We start from the raw sequence: 21199 nt of genomic DNA, 5'->3' as shown, positions 1-21199 counted from the left end.
CTTTATTGCGTTCTTTTTCTAGTATATGATTTCATTATAAACTCATGTATCAAGTTTCACGTATTAACCTCATTATAGACTCATGGATTCATGTTTTAATTCACTTATTTATAGTTACTATTCTTCTTTATGTTCAAATAGTCCCAGATTTGGTCTATAGTAGCCTTTTAGGGTACCCCTTTTGTCCTTTTGAAATGATACCATCATTTGAGTGCATCTATGCTTTCTGAGACAGTTAGATTCCCAGGCCCATTTTGTACTATCCTGCAGAGTCAGCCTGGTTCATTTTAGTGGGGAATGTATCCAGAAATCAAGATCTAGATAGTAAGTCTGTTCATTATCGTTAGTGTCATTACTTCTGGACTCTTTCAGTGGCTATAGCCAGGAAATACATGTTTTGAAATCACAGTTTCATATTATTACTACCAATTCAAATTTAACATTACAGAAATTTTTGTCACCCTTCAACTTCTTGCGTTTTGTATTTACATCTCTCCATTAATATAAAAAATCTTGTTTCATAATCACTTTAATATGTTTATTTGGTTTATTATATACTACATATAAAATAGTTTCAAAACTACAGTATCGACATCACTAATAGTAAACTACTGAGTAATGTTTAAGATTTTTTCCCTTAGAATATATTCTACTAAGAATGTATAGTCAGGCTGGGTGTGGTGGCTCATGCCTGTAATCCCAGCACTTTGGGAGGCCAAAGCAGACGGGATCATTTGAGGTCAGGAGTTCAAGGCTAGCCTGGCCAACATGGTGAAACCCTGTCTCTACTAAAAATACAAAAAAATTAGCCAGGCGTGGTGGCACGTGCCTGTAGTCCCAGCTACTCAGGAGGCTGAGGCAGGAGAATTGCTTGAGCCCGTGAAGCGGAGGTTGCGGTGAGCTGAGATCATGCCATTGTATTCCAGCCTGGGCGACAGAGTGAGACTCTGTTTCAAAAAAAAAAGAATGCATAGTGTGAGCACTATGCTCAGAGATCATCTCAAATAATTTTTTTCTGTGTGGTTATGTATTACAATAAAATATTTTGGTTCATTTATTTCTGTTTTTATTTCATTTTAGGATTTGATTTTTCTTTTCTCTTTTACTTAATTTTATTTTTATATATTAAACGTTTACATGGTTAAAAAATCAAAACCATAGAGTTATCTTGCTTCAATCCTTATTTCTTCTACCCCATTCCCACTTACCCTGTTTTTATTGTCATATTCTTTTTTTTTTTTGAGACAGATTCTCACTCTGTCACCCAGGCTAGAGTGCAGTGGCCCATCTTGGCTTACTGCAACCTCTGCCTCCCAGGCTCAAGCGATTCTCCCACCTCAGCCTTTTGAATAGCTGGGACTACAGGTGTGTGCCACAATGCCTGGCTAATTTTTATATTTTTTGTAGAGATGAGGTTTCGCCATGTTGCTCAGGCCGGTTTTGAACCTCCTGAGCTCAAGTGATCTGCCTGCCTTGGCCTCCCAAAGTGCTGAGATTACAGGCGTGAGCCACAGTGCCGGGCCTGTTTTCATATTCTTGAAAATTAAACTCATTTAGTGGCATTTCACTATTCTAAAAGTACAAGGTTATGTTCTCTTAACTGACATTTAAAATGCTTTATCTGCCCTAAGTCACCATTTCTGTACCCAGAGTTCCCCAAAAGTCATTAGATCATTTCTGTAACATTTGGGAGAATGTGACATATGAGATCCACACATTTTCTACGTAACTACTTAATATACTATAGCCATATGAAATGGTAAGTCACTTTTATCTCTTCAGTATTTATTGAAGTCTTAAGGCAGCCAACTCTAACATATATTAACAAAAGCTGTATAATCTTTTTCTTCACTGTGTTGCAGTCATTTGACAAGAAACATACAAAAGAACAATCAGCTAAACAGTATATTAGATTCCAGCCTTGACCCAGTTACTAGTTACTGTTCAAAGAGAAAAGTCACATTTGCTTTCTGTCATTCATACTAATAAATGATGAATGTGGAACAAAATGTTAGCTGTCCCCTTAAAAATAGCATATTTGTTGTAGGCTGGGCGCAGTGGCTCATGTCTGTAATCCAGCACTTTGGGAGGCCAAGGTGGGTGGATCACAAGATCAGGAGTTCGAGACCAGCCTGGCCAACACGGTGAAAACCCATCTCTACTAAAAATACAAAAAGTAGCTGGTAGTGATGGCATACACCTATAATCCCAGCTACTTGGGAGGCTGAGGCAGGAGAATCTCTTGAACCTGGGAGTCAGAGGTTGCAGTGAATTCTGAGGTCATGCCACTGCACTCCAGCCTGGGCAATAAAGCAACTCTGTCTCAAAAAAACAACCAAAAAAACAAAAACAAAACAAAACAAAAATATTTGTTAACTATGTGTGTGTGTGTGTGTGTGTCTGTGTATCTGTCTGTCTGTCTGTCTGTCTGTGTCTGTGTATAAGTTTCCAAACTCTTGAACCTGGGAGTCAGAGGTTGCAGTGAATTCTGAGATCGCGATAGAATTCACTCCAGGCTTTGTTGCACTCCAGCTTGGGCAACAAAGCAAGACTCTGTCTCAAAAAAAAAAAACAAAAAACAAACAAAAAAAAAATTTGTTAACTATCTGTGTGTGTGTGTGTGTATGTGACCATTCTCTGGTCATTTCTATAGGAGAGCTGCCACAAGAAGGCAGAGTGTTACATTGTCCTACTTCAGCTGGCAATGGGCAAATGTGGAGCAACTCATATTTCTCACTGCCCTATGCATGTCTGCAAATGACTGTGGAAGTGCCTTGGGTGTTGACTTGTGGATACAAATAAATTTCAGTGAATAGGCAGAATTGCAAATAGATATTCTGACAGTAATGAGAATCAACAGTATATAGTATATATGTGTGTATTTTATATATTTTTGGGGTTTTCTTACATGTAACTTTGGGATGATGAATGATGAAACTTTTGAAAGATTGAAAACTCAGTGATCTCATAACATCCTAAATCAGTGCTTAAAAATGGAATCCCAGGGCCAGGTGTGGTGGCTCATGTCTAATCTCAGCATTCAGGAAATCCAAGGTGGGAGGATCGCTTGAGGCCAGGAGTTCAGGACCAGCCTGGGCAAAATAGCAAGACCCCATCTGTACAAGAAATTTTTAAAATTAACATGGCATGGTAGTGCGCACCTGTAGTCCTAGCTACTCAGGAGGCTGAGGCAGCGGGATCACTTAAGCTCAGGAGTTTGAGGTTACAGTGAGCTATGATTGTGCCACTACACTCCAGCCTAGGCAACAGAGGGAGACCCTGTCTCAAACAAACAAAAAATAGCATCCTATTGGAATGGGGAGTTTATGGCTCTTTCTTTGGTGTAAGTTACTTGTCTTAGTCTAAACGCTATAATTTATCTTAAAACAATACAGTTTATTTGAAAAATCATGGAATCGATTTTATATCAAAGTATTCACAGAGTGTAGAATTATGCCATGCCTTCTGTTCTAGGTGGATGTGAAATTGGACCCCAAGGATTTGCGAATAGATACATTTCGAGCCAAAGGACCAGGAGGGCAGCATGTTAATAAAACTGATAGTGCTGTCAGACTTGTCCACATCCCCACAGGTAAGCAAGCCCCTTGGCTTTGTACTTTTAACCATTTTTCCATCTTACTCAGCATTTGGAAGGAAATAGTCCTATGTGAGTGTCTGGTTCCTTGCACAGCTCTTTAAAAATGTCACTGGGGTTGTGGATCAGGATGGCTATTGTGTTCATATTCCCCTTCTGTTTGGAAAGATTCCTTGCTGAAAAGATGCAGACGGTGAGCAGACCTATTCAGGGAAGCTTCCCAGGTATGCTGGACAGGAGTGCGCAAACAGAGGTGCCCCAGCCTAAATACAGATGAAACACAGAAGCAGCCTTGCACGGGCCACCACCATGAATATTCTGTCACCTTGTAGCATGACGGCTAACTCCATTAGGCTTTGCTGCACTAATGCTTTTATTTTGAATATTGGTAATTTTGGTATACTCTGAGGTAGTTTTGCAGTCCGTAATGTGATTTTAAATATTCCTACCGTTTTTCAAATTAAAATTTTATTTAACTCCTTAATTTTTTTAAATTAATTTTTACATTTCATGTATATGGTTTTAAAAGTCTAATGGCAAAGTCCTATAACAAAAAAACCAACAGCTCTCTGGTCTTGTTCCCACCCTCTTCCTACTTCCTGTACCCTCAGTTCCCATTTCCTAAAGACAACCACTTTAAATTCTTTTAGCTCACTTCTCTAGCTGCAAAAAACAAACAAATAAACCTCTTTTAGCTATTTCTTCTGGTAATTACCTCAGTATTTCTAAATAATAGGCAAATACTGCTCTTCCGACCAACTATAAAGATTATATATTTATGTCTTAATGTGGTAGATGAGAATTTTGCCCTTCTTATATACCTTTTCTTCTTCCAAATATTTATCTTTTGGCAACATTAATTTACACTGTGTTCATATAATGAACAGATAGTGTTTGATGCTGAGCCCATTAGTATACAGTCCTGTGATTTCATTTCCTAGAGTTAATAATTACCTCATTGATTTTTCATTTGCCTACTTTTCTTTGACTCTGAGTCTGCCTACATCTTCCAAAAGTTGTGTAAAATGAAGTCACTCCAGTGCTCTCTGGAGACTCCATGACAGAGCACTCCATCATCTTGCTTCAGTGTGGACCAGCTGCTCCTTAGGACATTGCACAGGGGTTGTCCTGGTCATCAGCAGTTGGGGAGTTCCTTTCATCTCTGTTCTGTGTTGGATCCTCCCGTTTCTTGGGTTCCATATCGTCTTTTCTCTTTGTTACTCTGTCATTTTAACAAAGCTCATCTTTAAGTGGCTTCCTGAGAAAAGATTTGTGACATGTAAATATTTCAAGGCTTTGTAGATCTGAAAATAGCTTTATTCTAACTTCACACTTCATTGATCATTTCATGGAAATAATTTCCCCTTAGAACACTGAAAGTCTTTTTCATTCCTTGTATTTGTTGCTTTCAGAGACTCATGCCTTTCAGCTCTGAAATACTTTCTTCAATAATTTCTTACGTAACATTTTATTTATTCTTCCTGGGATTTCTATTAGTTAGATGTTAGACCTCTTGAATTTGTTTTTTCCTCATATTGTCTGTCACTTTGTTTTTTAGTTCTTTTTCCTACCCTTTTTCTGATTGTAAAAAATTTATTTTTTTTAACTTTTGAGAGCTCTTTCTTGTTCTCAGAATTGTTTGCTCATAGCATCCTTTTCTTATTTTGTTGATACTTATTTCTTTTTTTTATTACTGAAGGATATTAATTTTAGTTTCCCTGAAGTTTCTCTTCTGCTTTCTGCAGTGTCTCTGTTTCTTCTGAGTTTTTGTTTCATTCTTGCTTTACTTTTCCTTTTTTTCTTTTTGAGACAAGGCCTTGGCCTGTTGCCCAGGCTGGAGTACAGTGGTATGATGACAGCTCACTGCAGCTGTGACTTTCCCAGGCTCAGGTGACCCTCCCACCTCAGCACCACTCCCCTGCCCCCCACCCTTCCTGGTAGCTGGAACTACAGGCGCTTGCCACCATGCCTGGCTAATTTTTGCCTTTTTTTAAATTTTTTTGGTAGACACCAGGTTTCTCCACATTGCCCGAGGTGGTCTCCAACTCCTCGGCTCAAGTGATCTGCCTGCCTCAGCATCCCAAAGTATTGGGATAACAGACATGAGCCACTACACTCAGCCCATTCTTACTTTCATGTTGGAAATTTCTAGGAATTCTTGGCTGTCTGTACATATTTAAGAGTCAGGTTCTGAAGCTCTGAGTGCACTTATCCACATACTCATTAGTGAGTTCCACTGTAGAGCAGTTAGAGGATTAATCAGCTTTTTTATTAGGGACCCCCAGATATCTATGTCTGTAGACCTTTTCTCTTGTGAGTTTGTTTTCTCCTGAGAAGGATCTTCCAGGATACAGCTGAGAGTAAGGTCAAGGTCTCACCGTTCAATAGCAGTTGTTTACTTAATCCTCTTGTCTTCCCACCCATGCTCCACACTTGCCCTCCCTTGTAACTAGTCCCAGATCTAGAATTTTCCTGATTTAATTATCCAGAAATATACCTCCTGCCTTCTGCAGATTGAGGAAGGAGACTTGAGGATCTATTTGTTATTATAGGCTTTCTGTATTTAGCCCTAGCTCCTCAAGCCTGACTTCTGAAATACCTGGTGTCTCTATTTCTGAGCCTTTCTGACACTTAGCAGGGCAAAGTGGCCAGTTTCTGGTCAGCATCTCCCTCTACAGGGAATTAAGTCTCACCTTCCTTGCAGCTGCTAAGTCATTTACCATTCTTCCATCACTTTCTGTCTTTAATAGATCATGTTTAGGGATTATACACATCACCTAGTTTTATTTCAGATGGAGTTTGGGTTTCTGTTCTTTGTTCTTGTTGTAGTGTGATTAAAAAAGGGGGGGGACAGGTGCAGTGTCTCACGCCTATAATCCTAGCACTTTGGGAGGCTGAGGCAGGCAGATCCCCTGAGGTCAGGAGTTCGAGACTAGCCTGGCCAAAATGGTGAAACCACGTCTCTACTAAAAATACAAAAAAATTAGCTGGGTGTAGTAGTGTATGCCTGTAGTCCCAGCTACTGGGGAGGCTGAGGCAGGAGAATCAGTTGAACCCAGGAAGCAGAGGTTGCGGTGAGCCGAGATCATGCCATTGCACTTCAGCCTGGGCAACGAGAGCAAAACTCAGTCTCAAAAAAAAAAAAAAAGGAAACCATCTTGAAGTCAGACATCATTATGAATGCTTGTATTGTTTGTTGTATGAAAAACTAAAACAACCTAAATATCCAACAATAGGATAATTTCATACTTTCTCTTAAGTTTCCTTTATTGATTTTTATTCCATAGGAAACTGTTTAAAAAAAAAAAAAAGGCCCGGTGCAGTGGCTCATGCCTGTAATCCCAGCACTTTGGGAGGCCAAGGCAGACAGATCACCTGAGGTCGGGAGTTCAAGACCAGCCTGACCAACATGGAGAAACCCCATCTCTACTAAAAATACAAAATTAGCCAGGCTTGGTGGCGCATGCCTGTAATCCCAGCTCCTCAGGAGGCTGAGGCAGGAGAATCTCTTGAACCCGGGAGGCGGAGGTTGCAGTGAACCGAGATCACGCCATCGCACTCCAGCCTGGGCAACAAGAGTGAAACTCCGTCTCAAAAAAAAAAAAAAAGAAAGAAAAGAATATATGCATGAGCAAAAGAACATAAAACATCCGTAATAATAACCCAGTAACCATTGTTGGCATATATCTTTGGTATACATCCTTTCAAATTCTTTTCTGTACATATAAAAATATGCCATTTTTTCCCCCAAAAATGAAGTTATACTTCTTTTTATTTTCTTAGACGGAGTCTAGCTCTGTCACTCAGGCTGGCATGCAGTGGCCAGTGACCCTTGGTTCACTGCAACCTCTGCCACCAGTGTTCAAGCTATTCTCCTGCATCAGCCTCCCAGGTAGCTGGGACTACAGGTGTGCACCACCACACCTGGCTAATTTTTGTATTTTTAGTAGAGATGTAGTTTCACCATGTTGGCCAGGCTGGTCTCGAACTTCTGACCTCGAATGATCTGCCCACCTCGGCCTCCCAGAGTGCTGGGATTGCAGGCATGAGCCACCGTGCCCATCCTGAGGTTATACTTTTTGTAACTTGCCATAATTTATTTCAACAGTCCATAAATTGTTGGATACTTAATGTGTTTCACCTAAACCCTGTATTGTTGGATATCATTTTATATTATATGCAGTCCAGAACAGTAATAATTAGCTTAAGATGAATTAAAAATTAAAATGGGTAAAAAATTGGGTAAAAGGTGATCAAAACTCTGACAAAATAAACCAGAATACTTTAAAACTTAAAGGTTGTAAAGCCACCCTATGTAGCCATAAATTGCTGACTTTACAGAAAGTGACTTACAGAGAGTAGAACTGTGGTTATTAGAGACTAGGAAGGGTAAGGGGGAGGGGAGGATAGAGAGAGGTTGGGTAAGGGATACAGAATTACAGCTGGATAGGAGGAATTAGTTCTGGTGTTCTGCAGCACTATAGCGTGAATATGGTTAATATTGATTTATTTATTGTGTATTTTCAGAAAGCTAGAAGAGAAGATTTTGGATGTTCACAACACAAATAAATGATAAATAAATTTTGAGGTGGTGGATGTGCTAATTACCCTGATTCGATCATTCCACATTGTATCGAAATACCACTCTATATCCCATAAATATGTACAATTGTTACCTGTCAACTAACAATAAAAGGAAAAGAAAGTGACTTATCATTGTGCTGCCAGACTTACCTTGGGCCAATTATTTTTTAGCCACTTAGATCTGAGTCTTTGGTTTCAAAGAGGCCTGAAGGCCTACCCTCAAACCTTCCCTTTAGGCAAGCAAGGCATGTCAAGACCTAACCCTTATGAAGCCATGCAGTTATGACCAAGTGATTTCTTCAGCCTACTTCTTCCATATTTTGAGGATTGCCATGGTTTCAGCATCTGCCTCAAGGAACTCAGTCTTTCTTCCATTTCTCCCATTCTTTCTTCCATACTAAGACCTTAGACTAGGAACCGTCCCTGCTAGAATTCAAAGTGAGAACTATATAGCTCATTCTTCTATTTTCTTTTTTTTCTAACCACTGCTTCTGGATAACTTCATTTTCCACCATTGGAAGAGTTATTCATAGGGGTATGGTTAAATGTTTATACAGGGGAATATTACCTTTCTTGGGAAAATTTATCCCAAGATAAGGATGAAGACAAATGAATATTCTGTGCATTAAAGTGGGCTTTTTAGTTTATTACCAGTTGGTGAGTAAAAGATGGCCTCTGTAATTCTTTGTTTTTCTTTCTTTCTTTCTTTTGAGACTGGGTCTTCCTCTTGTCCAGGCTAGAGTGCAGTGGCATGATTATAGCTCACTGACTGTAACCTCAAACTCTTGGCTCAAGCCATCCTCCTACCTCAGCCCCATGAGTAGCTGGGACTATAGGTGCAGCTACCACGCTGGCTAGTTTTTGTATTTTTAGTAGAGAAGAAATCTTGCTGTGTTGCCCAGGCTGGTCTCAGAACTTCTGGCCTCAAATAATCCACCTGCCTTTGCCTCCCAAAGTGCTTGGATTGCAGGTGTGAGCCATTGTGCCCAGCCCCCTTCTATTATTCAATATACCTTCCCTCCCTCTACATCTTCTATTCTTAAAGGAGTACTCATTATTAAATACTCCTCTATAGAAAGTACATTATAATAAAATACATAATAAAGTGATTCCCTTAGGAATTACTGAGCTGGAAAGTAATAGTTTTGATTTAAAAGTTCTAACCTGAGTGAGTAGATAGGAATAATACAGGTGCTTAGGTAAAAATCAGTACAGATCAGCTGACAAGAAGAGGAATGTGGAGGAGAGCCCATGAAAGCCTGGCCGTCTTAAAATGGAAATGTTCATATTCTTTTGGGTAGTACAAAAAGGATACGAGAGTCAAGGAAACTCCAGACAAATACCTGGAAGATGGGGGCCAGCCAGTGTCCCCAGTTCAACCAGATGGCCACAGTAAAGCAGTCAGGAAGTGATTAAACTAGTAGAGGTGAAACCTCAGTGCCCTACTAAAAGTATTAGCAGGTAGTGACTGTAGCTTATTTAGACAGGGAGAAAACATAGTTCAGAGAATAGAGCTTTATAGAAATTCTTTACATCTCCAGCAAAATATTTACCACTGTATTGGTGCAGATAGGCTAAGCTAATGGGGCTTTTGGTTTTTAGTTTCTGTGATTCAGAAAGAAAATCCCTTTCTCCTCTAATGTACTGAGGAGCAGGATTAGACACGGACCTCAGAGTGGTAGCTTCAAAGTTAAGAACAACACAGCCTCAAGAAGTGATCGTTTCAGAGCTGGATTTGGGCCAGGAACTGGACTACACAGTGGGCCAAACCCACCCAAATGCAGAAGCTGGCCAGCCAAAACTTGTGTGTGGTTAGATGTATTGATTATCTGGACCCCAGCTAACTCAGACTACGCAGAACAACTTAGAAATTTAGAACTCAGAAACGTTCACTCTAAATTATTCTTTTTAAAGACTCTGAGTAGCATCTTTTCATTGGCTTTTTTCTATAAAGGTTTTTTTTTGTTTTTTTTGTTGTTGTTGTTGTTGTTTTTGTTTTTAACGGAGTCTTGCTCTGTCGCCAGGCATAATCTCGGCTCACTGCAACCTCCACCTCCCAGGTTCAAGCGATTCTCCTGCCTCAGCCTCCCAAGTAGCTGGGACTACAGGCACGTGCCACCACGCCTGGCAATTTTTTGTATTTTTAGAGATGGGGTTTCACTGTGTTATCGAGGATGGTCTCGATCTCCTGACCTTGTGATCCACCCGCCTCGGCTTCCCAAAATCCTCAGATTACAGGTGTGAGCCACCGCGCCCGGCCATTATAAAGGTATTTTTAAAACCTCAGCTCTGTGTATGTTTGTGACTGAAAGGGGAAAAGGCAAGTTCTTCTTGAGTTGTACAGAGAATGGAGCAGCGCAGTATAGGGAGTAGCAGTAGTTTGCTGTTTGTTGAGCTGCAGAAATGCCTGGATGAGCTAGGAGGAAGAGGCCAAGCTTGGGGACTGAAAGGACAGGTAACCATCTGTGAATGCTGCTGCTTTCTGGGTGCTCATACGGAGTTCTTATTTACATATCAGAATCTAAAGAGCCAACTACAGCTATAATCATAACCCAGCTAGTTTCTGAAGTGTGCTAAACCTAAAATGTTTGTATCTTTTGTGATCTTTTCCTGATTAACCTGTCTCATTTAACTGTTCCTTGGTTCTATCTTAATTTGGTGGAAGCTACAGTTTACCTTCTGATCCCTGTTATTTTTCAGGGCTAGTAGTAGAATGCCAACAAGAAAGATCACAGATAAAAAATAAAGAAATAGCTTTTCGTGTGTTGAGAGCTAGACTCTACCAGCAGATTATTGAGAAAGACAAGCGTCAGCAACAAAGTGCTAGAAAACTGCAGGTAAGATTTACTTGGTATAATAATTTAGCGACTGTTTAAAGAAAAGTCATTTTCTGTAGAGAATGCAGTGTTTGTTCTTGCTTAAATGGGAATGTTTTAGAGCATAGAGAAATGTGCTCCTTTGTAAATAAGCAGTAACTCAGTACAAATGAACTGATGGGTAATGGCTAAACTTGGGCGCCCCAGTTTGCAAGTTAGTAAATGTAAGATGTATAAACTAAAAATTATTTCCTAGTTGTTTCCCTCTTGTGTTTATATCATTACTGTCTTAAGAAGAAAATGGTTTAAAAGACAAATAATTCTTTGAGAATTAAGAACGTTTTTGATTTTTAAAAATTAAAACCTATGCTTGTATTACAACTCTGTGTGAGATCAAATACAAATGGCACTGCAAAAAACTGGGAACAGTGAATCCTACTGATGGAGACTAGGGACAAAGGGTAGAAAGGAAATTTATTTTTCATTATGTATCACTGGTACTTTTTGAATTTTGTACTATATATGGTATAGTGTTACTTTTTCAAATAGATAAATAGATGAATTCTAAGCAAAATGAATAAATGTCATTATTTTAAGTAAATCTAATATATAATTTAAATTCTCTTTTTTTTTTTTTTTTTTTTTTATGACGGAGTCTCGCTCTGTCACCAGGCTGGAGTGCAGTGGCATAATCTTGGCTCACTGCAGCCTCTACCTCCCGGGTTCAAGCGATTCTCCTGCCTCAGCCTCCTGAGTAGCTGGGATTACAGGCACGTGCCACTACACCTGGCTATGCTACAGTAATTTAAATTTGGAAGATTTTGTGGCCTTTTAGGATAATGAATTGTCTAGACCTAAGCATTAGTTATACTTTTCATCTAGATGTGTCCTAGCTTTTTCACACTTTTGCGTTTCTAGCTTTCTTTACCTACATGCTAACTTGCAGGTAATAAAAGTGACAGGATAAATAATATTAACACTATTAGTGGCAATCCCAGATTGTAGCGCATCATCAGTGTATACACTTGCAGATAGGAATGCTCATTTACAAACCATAACTTATTTTTGTTTTTAACAAGCAAACAATATACCCTGAGTACACACCATCACTTCTTGGCAAATAAGTGATAACCACAAACACTATGAACTCTGCCACATTTGAATTTTAAAAAGACATTTGGATTTACTTGCCGTTTAACATTTTGGCACCAGACGCTCCACAAAGTTTTTTATTTTTTTTTGAGACAGATTGTCTCTGTCACCCAGGCTAGAGTGCAGTGGCATGATCTTGGCTCACAGCAACCTCTGCCTCCCAGGTTCAAGTGATTCTTGTGCCTCAGCTTCCCGAGTGGCTGGGATTACAGACATGCACCACCATGCCTGGCTCATTTTTGTATTTTTTATAGAGATGGGTTTTTGTCATGTTGGCCAGGCTGGTGTCAAACTCCTGGCCTCATGTGATCTGCCCACCTGAGCCTCCTAAAGTGCTGGGATTACAGGTGTGAGCCACTGCACCTAGCCCACAAAGTAATTTTTAAAATAGGTATTCAAGATTGGCTTTATGCAAATTGTTCATGTGTCTTCTTCAGTAGTCTGATTGACGAGCCAAAAAAGATGTCACTGCCTCTTGAATAACTTATCCACCTACCTGAAATGTTTTAATAGGGATTTCTAAGGCTTAGAAGTTTTTTTCTTCAACCAGGGTATACACTTGGCTTTTATACAGAAGGCATTATGCCACATTCCCAATCCTGGTTCCACTGATCACCTAACAAACTTTCGTAGATGCCCAGGCCCCACCCCAGAGATTCTGATGTAACTGATCTGGAATGAGGTCCTGGCCATTAATATGGTGCTTTGGGACAGTGGTTTCCAAACTTGGCTGATTGTCAGAAGAGATGATCTGGGATGTTCTCAAAATACATAATTCTGATCCATTATATCTGAGGTTGGGCTTAGGAATCCATAATTTAAAAAAATTCTTCTAATGGTCAGGAGTTTAGTTTCATATCGCTTGCCTTAGGGTTTAAGACAATAAGTTATAGAAATATCTTATTTTAAAAAGTGACAGCAGTTGAGACAGGGTGCTGTGTATATCGAGTGTTGGGGAGGTGGAGGAGATGAGCAGACTAAGAAGAATACAAATAACTGTAGCATGAGACAAACTGTGGTGTGCCATGAAGAACATTCCAAGTACAATGGATTTCAGGGAAGAAGAGAACGTATTTCAATTGCTGGGGCCAGAAAGGCAGAAATGGTAGGAGAGTATTAGAGAAGGGCATCCCTTGAGATGATGTTTTATAGCAGAGATAACCGACACACACATTATAATGACATAGTATTATTAGTGGCATTATGGAGAGTCACATAATTTTCAGAAATAACAGTGGGAAGATTGGCCATGTTACAAAGTACCTTGAATGCTGAGTTGAGTTGTGTCTGCTCAGTAGACAAGAAGGAACCAAAGAAAATTTATCAGAAAACTGTACTGTAGGAAGAGTAAGCAGGGCAGCACAATGTGAGCAGAAAAATGGGAGATTAATCAGGAGATTTTTGCAGAATTGTAGGTGAAAGTAATGAATCCATGAGTGATAGTAGAAATGGAAAGGGCAGGATATAATAAGAGACCCATGAAACCAGTTGGAAATGGGCAGTTGGAGAATGGGATGAATTGAAGATGGTCTCTCCCTCCGTGTGCATCTTTGTCAAAGCCTGGCATAGTAAACTCAAACCCACAAAATGTTTGATAAATTGCAGAATGTCAGAATTTTCTACTTGGATAAAAGAGAATACATGGTGCTGTCATTTATAGAAACCAGGAGGAGGAACTGATTGGAGTGGAAAGATGATTAATTTGATTTTAAGGATTTGGAGTTTGAAATATCAAAGAAGCATTCCTTCTTATTCTATAACTGAGCTCTACAAACCTGTAGTATTAAACATTAAGTTCTGCCCATTCTTTTTCTTTGTCGTTTTGTATATATGACTTTTATAAAGTATCTAAATTGTTGAAATGGTCATTTGCCAAGTGCTTTTTCCATTGTAATGAAGACATTTATAAAGGTAAAATACAAATTGCTTTTTGTTATGGCACAGGTGGGAACAAGAGCCCAGTCAGAGCGAATTCGGACATATAATTTCACCCAGGATAGAATCAGTGACCACAGGATAGCATATGAAGTTCGTGATATTAAGGTAATACTACTGAGTATGCTTTGCCTACCTTTGGTTTCAGAAGAAAATATAGTCAAATTCTAGAACCTATATGTAGATATTACCAAGTATATCTAAAATATTACCAAGTAATTTAAATCATTAAGCCACCCGAAAATTTACAAACACTTTTATTAGTTTCCTGGTTAAAAAAATAATGATCTTTATGCCGTTTTGAAACAATGATCTTTTCTAAATTCCAAATTCTTCGTTATGCAATCACAATGCATGAACGTATATTCAGTCTGCATATATACATGGGTATTGGTTTTCTATTGCCAGGTAACAAATTACCACAAATATAGCAACTTAAAGCAGTACCCATGATTAAAGTATTATCTCATGATTTCTGTAGGTCAGAAATCTAGGAACAACTGAGCTTAGTTATCTTCTCAGGATTTCACAAGGCTGAAATCAAGGCATGGCCAGGCTTCATACTCTTCTGGAGCTTGGGGTCCTCTTCCAAGGTTACGTGGTTGCCAGCAGAATGCCATTGCCTTCGATTGTAGGACTGAAGCCCCCATTCCCTTGCTGGCAGTCAGCTGGAGGCTGCTTTTCAGCACATAAATACTGTTGGAAGTTGTTTCCCAGTGGCTCCCTCCAGAGACTCTCTCCCACTTCAAATGTCTTCTTGCAGGAATGACTCGGGCCTTTTTAAGGGCTCACCTGTTTAGGTCAAGCTCACCTGGATAATGTTCCTTTTGATTAACTTAAAGTCAACTGCTTAGTCACCTAGGCACTAGAATGATACGCCATCATTTTCACAGGTCCTGTCTGCGCTGAGAGGGAGTTATTCACAGTGTGTACACCAGGGGGCATCTTAGAATTCTCCCTACCACAATGTGTCTTCATTAGATTGAGGTGTTACAGTTAGGCTCTTGGGGAAAAGACTCGGTCAAGATTGTTCGAACATTAACCTATCTAAATTGCATCTAGCAAAGACCAGTGACATAAATATATAAATATATTAATGATGAAGCACAGAAAAATGTCTGTTTTGTTGCCACTGAAGGAGAAAGTGAACCGGTCCCATAAAGGACTATGTGGAAAAGGCAGCAGACAGAAAGCTTTGATGTTTTTCCTTGGTGCCAAGTGATACCTAAGGCTTCTTTCACTTGACTCTGTCCCATTCTGTTCTCAAAATTAAAGTCCTAGTTTTACAAGGGAAATATACCTTGTAAAAAAAGTCCTAGTTTTACAAGGTTAATATGTTTGTCAATTTCTGTATGTCTTATGCCACATCCTCTGTCTCCTCAGCAGGATGAGGCTATCTTGCATAGGAACATAGTAGCCATGTTGAAAAGGAGGAAAATATTTGCTAATTTCCCTTTCCTCCGGAAACACACAGTATTAACCAAACATGTTTGGCCATATTGTTCTAATTACACTGTGTTCTTTCAGTTGTTTTTCTGGTAATGGTGACAATTTTTTTGGAGACAGCCACATTCTTATGACCAGTAATATCTTTTAGATGGGACCATAGGTGCATAGTATAGTATTCGGTTGTGAAACAAAGGGAAGGTAACTAACTGGCTTCTGTAGTTATAAAATATCTGACTTTGGCCTAAATAATGAAATATCACTAACCAAACTAGCATGCCAGACTCAGAAGTAATAAGGAAAAAAACATTGGTAAGCTCTAATAATCACTAACTAGTCTACTGGAAGAAGACATTCCATAGTAGTGAAAGGAACAAAGTTTGAAAACAGCATGAAAAAAGGTAGCTGTAGTAAAACATTAAAATCTGTGTGAAGGACAGTAAAGAGACTAGTAAGAGTGAATAATTGGCTGGGCATGGTGGCTCACGCCTGTAATCCCAGCACTTTGGGAGGCTGAGGTGGGCAGATCACGACGTCAGAAGATGGAGACCATCCTGGCTAACACGGTGAAACCCCATCTCTACTAAAAATACAAAAAAAAATTAGCTGGGCGTGGTGGTGGGCACCTGTAGTCCCAGCTACTGGGGAGGTTGAGGCAGGAGAATGGCATGAACCCGGGAGGCAGAACTTGTAGTGAACCGAGATCGCACCACTGCACTCCAGCCTGAGCGACAGAGCAAGACTCTGTCTCAGAAAAAAAAAAAAAAAGAGTGAATAACTTAGAAACCGAATCATAGATGAAGCTGGAAAAGTGATAAGGATCTTAACCCCAGGGCAACAGCTGTTGCACAAATGGAAGGGGTAGATAGGAAAGAATGTGAGCGTTTTTGGAACTTTTTGCCTAGCTTTCCACCCTTATTCTAGAACTTGCCCTTCGTACCACATCCACAGTTTCTGACAGAGCTGCTGCATTCTTACATGATCATGATCCTGACCCAGGACAAAAGTGGATTTGTTTGGAGTGGACACCCAAATAAGTCCTAGCCAGTGAGTTTCTTCCCAGGATTTTAAAATCAGAGATGGAGAGGATTATTCTCTCTCGGTGGCTGAAACTGCAATATATAAAGCATGTAAGAGGTTAGAAGCCACATTTTCAGCCACTAAGAGAAAGCATCTTCAGTGAGAAAAGAATGAAATTGATACATGGAGAAAAGCAAAAATGAGAAATAGAAAGAACCCTGATGATATGAGTCCCTACATTTATTTATTCCCAAGGCTCAGTCTCATTCCACGGGTGGTAGTCGTGACCCTGCACATTCCACATTCCTATCCTTGGGTTCTGTGAGATCACCTGGTATTCTCATTATGACTTTTTCTGTAGGTAACTTTCTTACTTTTATTTATCGAGCTAATAAGCACAGACTACCATATAATGTATTGTTTCACATTTTTATTCTGTTTCTCAATGTCCTTGTGCAGATTTCTTCACATCAGCCTTATCTCCTGCTCTATATTCCAGTTACATTGGAAATTTCCCCTGGCCTTAGAGATTTAAATGTACTTTGTTTTCCTGTTTTGTTTTTTTGTTTGTTTGTTTTGAGACAGATTCTCACTCTGTTGCCCAGGCTGGAGTGCAGTGGTGGAATCTCTGCAGCCTCTGCTTCCTGGGTTCAAGTGATTCTCCTGCCTCAGCCTCCTGAGTAGCTGGGATTACAGGTGTGTACCACCATGCCTGGCTAATTTTTCTGTGTTTTTAGTAGAGAAGGAGTTTCACCATGTTGGCCAGGCTAGTCTCGAACTCCTGGCCTCAAGTGATCCACCCACCTTGGCCTCCCAAAGTGCTGGGTTTACAGCCTGAGCCACCGCGCCCAGCAGTTTTCCTGTCCTAATACTCATTCTTTTTTTTTTTTTTTTTTTTTTTTTTTTTTTTTTCTGAGACAGAGTTTTGCTCTTGTTGCCCAGGCTGGAGTGCAATGGCGTGATCTCAGCTCACTACAACCTCCACCTGCCAGGTTCAAGCGATTCTCCTGCCTCAGCCTCCCGAATAGCTGGGATTACAGGCATGCACCACCATGCCCAGCTAATTTTGTATTTTTAGTAGAAACAGGGTTTCTCCATGTTGGTCAGGCTGTTCTCGAATTCCCGACCTCAGGTGATCCGCCTGCCTTGGCGTCCCAAAGTGCTGAGATTAGAGGCGTGAGCCACCACACCCAGCCTCTAATACTCCTTCTTTTGACGGAAATGCCCAGCTCATTTCTATTTGGGAAAATACTATTCTCTTTGTAAAACCAAATTCAAAACTTTCTGGCTTCCTGAATCTTTCCCTGATGCCACCTTTCTTCAAAATTCATGGCTCCTTACAATCCTTCCTTTCTTCTCCTTCATTTTTTAATTTATTATATTGTTTTGTGATGCTTATGTATTTGTCTAGCTGTTCTACTTAGATTGTTAGCCTCTGAAAGTTAGGAACTATGACTCATTCATCTTTGACCTTTGTATCTCCTGCACTCTGGTTAATCCAGTTGAATCTAATGTGTTTGACTCCCAGTAGAGGCATAATACTTTTTACATCAATTCCAAAGATGATTACCTTGGCAATACTATAATGATTTGAGTACCAGGTACACTTTTTTTTTTTTTTTTTTTTGAGACAGAGTCTTGCTCTGTTGCCCAGGCTGGAGTGCAGCGGCGCGGTCTGGGCTTACTACAACCTCCGCCTCCCGGGTTCAAGCAATTCTCCAGCCTCAGCCTCCTGAGTAGCTGGGACTACAGGCACACACCACCACACCTGGCTAATTTTTGTATTTGTAGTAGAGACAGGGTTTCACCATGTTGGCCAGGCTTGTCTCAATCTCCTGACCTCAGGTGATCTGCCCGCGTCGGCCTTGCAAAGTTCTGGGATTACAGGCATGAGCCACTGCTCCTGGCCTAGTCACACTGATTTTAAAAGCAATTTCATATTATGCTCAAAGTGATATAAACCTTAATTTTAAAGTTATATCATAGTGTTTTTGCTTTCTGTTTAATTTCAGAGTTTGAGGTTTTACTATATGCTGGTACTTTGGGGAATACAGAAATAGTAAGATGTATCCTTTACCTTAATTTGAGAGATATGTGTGTACACTTCCTAAAGTTCAACTTTAAGACCATTCAAGAAAGACTTAACTATAAGATTAGTTCATAACTATATCAAAACTTTAAATATTTCGTGTTCCAGATGCCAACATTAAAGTATTTTCATTAAGCCAGTGTCTAAATTTCTAAATTTCCCAACAACTTTACTACACAGAATTTCTGTTTTACAGGAAAAGTTCTTGAAGTCATTAATTTAGTCATTTTTCAGAGAACTGTAGACAAGACTTCAGGGAAGTCAACTGAAAACAGTTTTCACCCAGTGGAGTTATTTAGTGGTAAACATGAAAATTTTTTTCTCAACTTTTTATTTCAAACTTTTTCAAGTTTACATAATGTTTAAAGATTGGGTCGGCTGGGCACAGTGGCTCACGCCTATAATCCCAGCACTTTGAGAGGCAGAGGTGGGAGGATCGCTTGAGCTCAGGAGACCATTCTGGGCAGCATGGCAAAATCCTCTCTCTACAAAAAATACGAAAAAAAAAAAAATTAGCTGGATGTGTAGCATGTGCCTGTAGTCCCAGCTACTCGGGAAGCTAAGGTGGGAGGATTGCTTGAGCCCAGGAGGCAGAGGTTGCAGTGAGCCGAGATCACACCACTGCACTCCAGCCTAGGTGACAGAGCAAGAGCCAGTCTCAAAAAAAAAGATTAGTCAATCAGCACAATATAGACTATACCTAGATTCAACAGTTGTTAATATTTTACTGTGTTTTCCTTCTCTTTCCCCCACCATTTCCTCTGTCTCTCTATAAACCTGTGTTGCTCTTGAACCATTTGAAAGCAAATTGCAGACCTCAAAGACACTTCACCCCTAAATATTTCAACAAAAATATTTTTCAGTTACACAGGACTTCTAGATCATCATGTTTTCGGTTTAAAAATAAAACTGTCATAAACCACTTACAGATGAAATAATCTAAACTTTGAGGATTAGCAGAAGGGTGAGCTTGAATGGTTGGGGGAGGCTTCCTCTCAGCCAGATCCAGAGGAGTTGGCAAGGAGCAGTATGCGCATTAATGCACAAAATGCTTGTAGAACAAAATGCTTGTGGAATTTAGACCTTTCAGTCTTTTTTCTTTGGGAAATAACATAATGTGAGTGAAAAGGGTAGAATTTTCAGGACAAGAATAAAAGCAATTTTTTTTAGGGTACAATAAGAGAAAATTCAGCAAACCTGTTCTCCTAAAGATGGTTTGAGAGCCTAGAATGGTGTTGTCATAAAAGCCAATCAATGGAATTTTAAAGGGAGGGAGGTGCTCAATTTCAAAAGTCCATCTTGATCTCTTTGTTTTGTTGTCTCTGGAGTTGTTAGGAAAATCCAAATCTCAGAAGATTTATTTTAAAATAAAATGCTAACTGAATTCTTCTACAGAGTGAGGATCTTCCCAAGTTAGCAATTGTGTTCATTGTACTATAGAACATTAGTAATCCTTTATTGTTATTAAATAATGATTGCAAAGAAATTAAATAAATAAACACTAAAGTCTTTGCTTATATTTCTAATCATTAGGTTTCATAATAGCTCTCTCTTTTACCAGGAATTTTTATGTGGTGGGAAGGGCCTGGATCAGCTAATTCAGAGACTGCTTCAATCAGCAGATGAAGAAGCCATTGTTGAACTTTTGGATGAACACCTTAAATCAGCAAAATAAATACTAACTTATTATTATTTATGATTATATAAATGAAATGGACCTATATTAAGAGGCAGACTGAAGCTTGGAAATCATTATGAATATTTGTAAATTACAGCTTTAAGAACACATTACACATAAATATATGTTTTTTAATTAATCGAAGTCACATTTCCTGACCTAAGGATTTATTTTAGGTTTCCTGTAAAGTACAATCCAACTCATCAAGTAGAAAATAAGCGTGTATTGTTGAAAAGAGAAAGTATTGAGAATTGATTGTGTGATTTAGGACAAGTCACTTGTTCTCTTTATATGCCGTTTTTCCCCAGCCATCTATGAATTAATTTAAATGTATTTTTAATCTATTATTTCAGGAAAATATGGTAAAATTTAGTGAAATATGAATTATAGACTTATAAACCTTTTATTTAAAGACAAAGTACCTTGGCCTATAGTGGATGCTTATGCCTGTAATCCCAGTGCTTTGAAGGGCCAAAGGGGGAAGATCTCTTGAGGTAAGAATCCGAGACCAGCCTGGGTAAAATAGACCCCATGTCTACAAAAAAACTCAAAACATAAAGAAAAACCATAATACTGTTAATCATGTTAAAGTTAAGACTTAGATTGCAACTTTTAAATAAAAATTATGAAGAATATGAGTCATTCAATAACAATGAGCATCTAAGTACAGACTGTAAAGCCCTTTGATTGCTGTATGAATTCCACACTATATAAACAATAAGCTGATATTTTAAATAGACTCTCTGTTTGACTTCTATTTCTTGCTTTTTCTTTCTTTCTTTTTTTTTACTCCTGGCAAGCTGGAGTAAAAAAGTTATTGTTTGCTGGCTTAACTTAATGAGCATCAACAGACGTGGTGTAATATGAGTAATACACTGAGATCA

The 21199-nt window shown here is 39.2% G+C and overlaps 1 protein-coding gene and 1 long non-coding RNA gene across 11 annotated transcripts in view; one reads left to right on the top strand and one right to left on the bottom strand.

Moving 5' to 3' along the window:
• LOC112128569 (uncharacterized) overlaps positions 1 to 21199 on the bottom strand; it is a 157087-nt gene that overhangs the window by 52819 nt on the left and 83069 nt on the right. The window contains exon 4 of one of the 3 annotated variants that reach the window (XR_010136757.1): positions 3588 to 4853. The exons of 1 other annotated variant lie outside the window; for it this stretch is intronic. This is a non-coding gene — a long non-coding RNA (uncharacterized LOC112128569). Of the gene's footprint in view, positions 1 to 3587; positions 4854 to 17499; positions 19123 to 21199 lie in introns of those variants that run through there. One more of the 3 variants, XR_010136760.1, reaches the window with a different exon arrangement.
• Positions 1 to 21199, top strand: part of MTRF1 (mitochondrial translation release factor 1) — a 90667-nt gene that overhangs the window by 25373 nt on the left and 44095 nt on the right. For 3 of the 8 annotated variants that reach the window (XM_002824213.6, XM_063714895.1, XM_054528943.2), the window contains exons 7-10: positions 3475 to 3592; positions 10880 to 11016; positions 14092 to 14190; positions 20199 to 21054. In XM_002824213.6, the coding sequence (XP_002824259.1) occupies positions 3475 to 3592; positions 10880 to 11016; positions 14092 to 14190; positions 20199 to 20312 (468 nt within the window). In that variant the 3' untranslated portion in view covers positions 20313 to 21054. Of the gene's footprint in view, positions 1 to 3474; positions 3593 to 10879; positions 11017 to 14091; positions 14191 to 20198; positions 21055 to 21199 lie in introns of those variants that run through there. The other 5 variants (XR_010136755.1, XM_054528946.2, XM_054528944.2 and 2 more) reach the window with 2 other exon arrangements.

This window comes from Pongo abelii, chromosome 14, assembly GCF_028885655.2.
Source record: "Pongo abelii isolate AG06213 chromosome 14, NHGRI_mPonAbe1-v2.0_pri, whole genome shotgun sequence".
NCBI lineage: Eukaryota > Metazoa > Chordata > Mammalia > Primates > Hominidae > Pongo > Pongo abelii.
The sequence above is the reverse complement of the archived record's forward strand: the minus strand, read 5'-3'. Positions and strand labels throughout refer to the sequence as shown.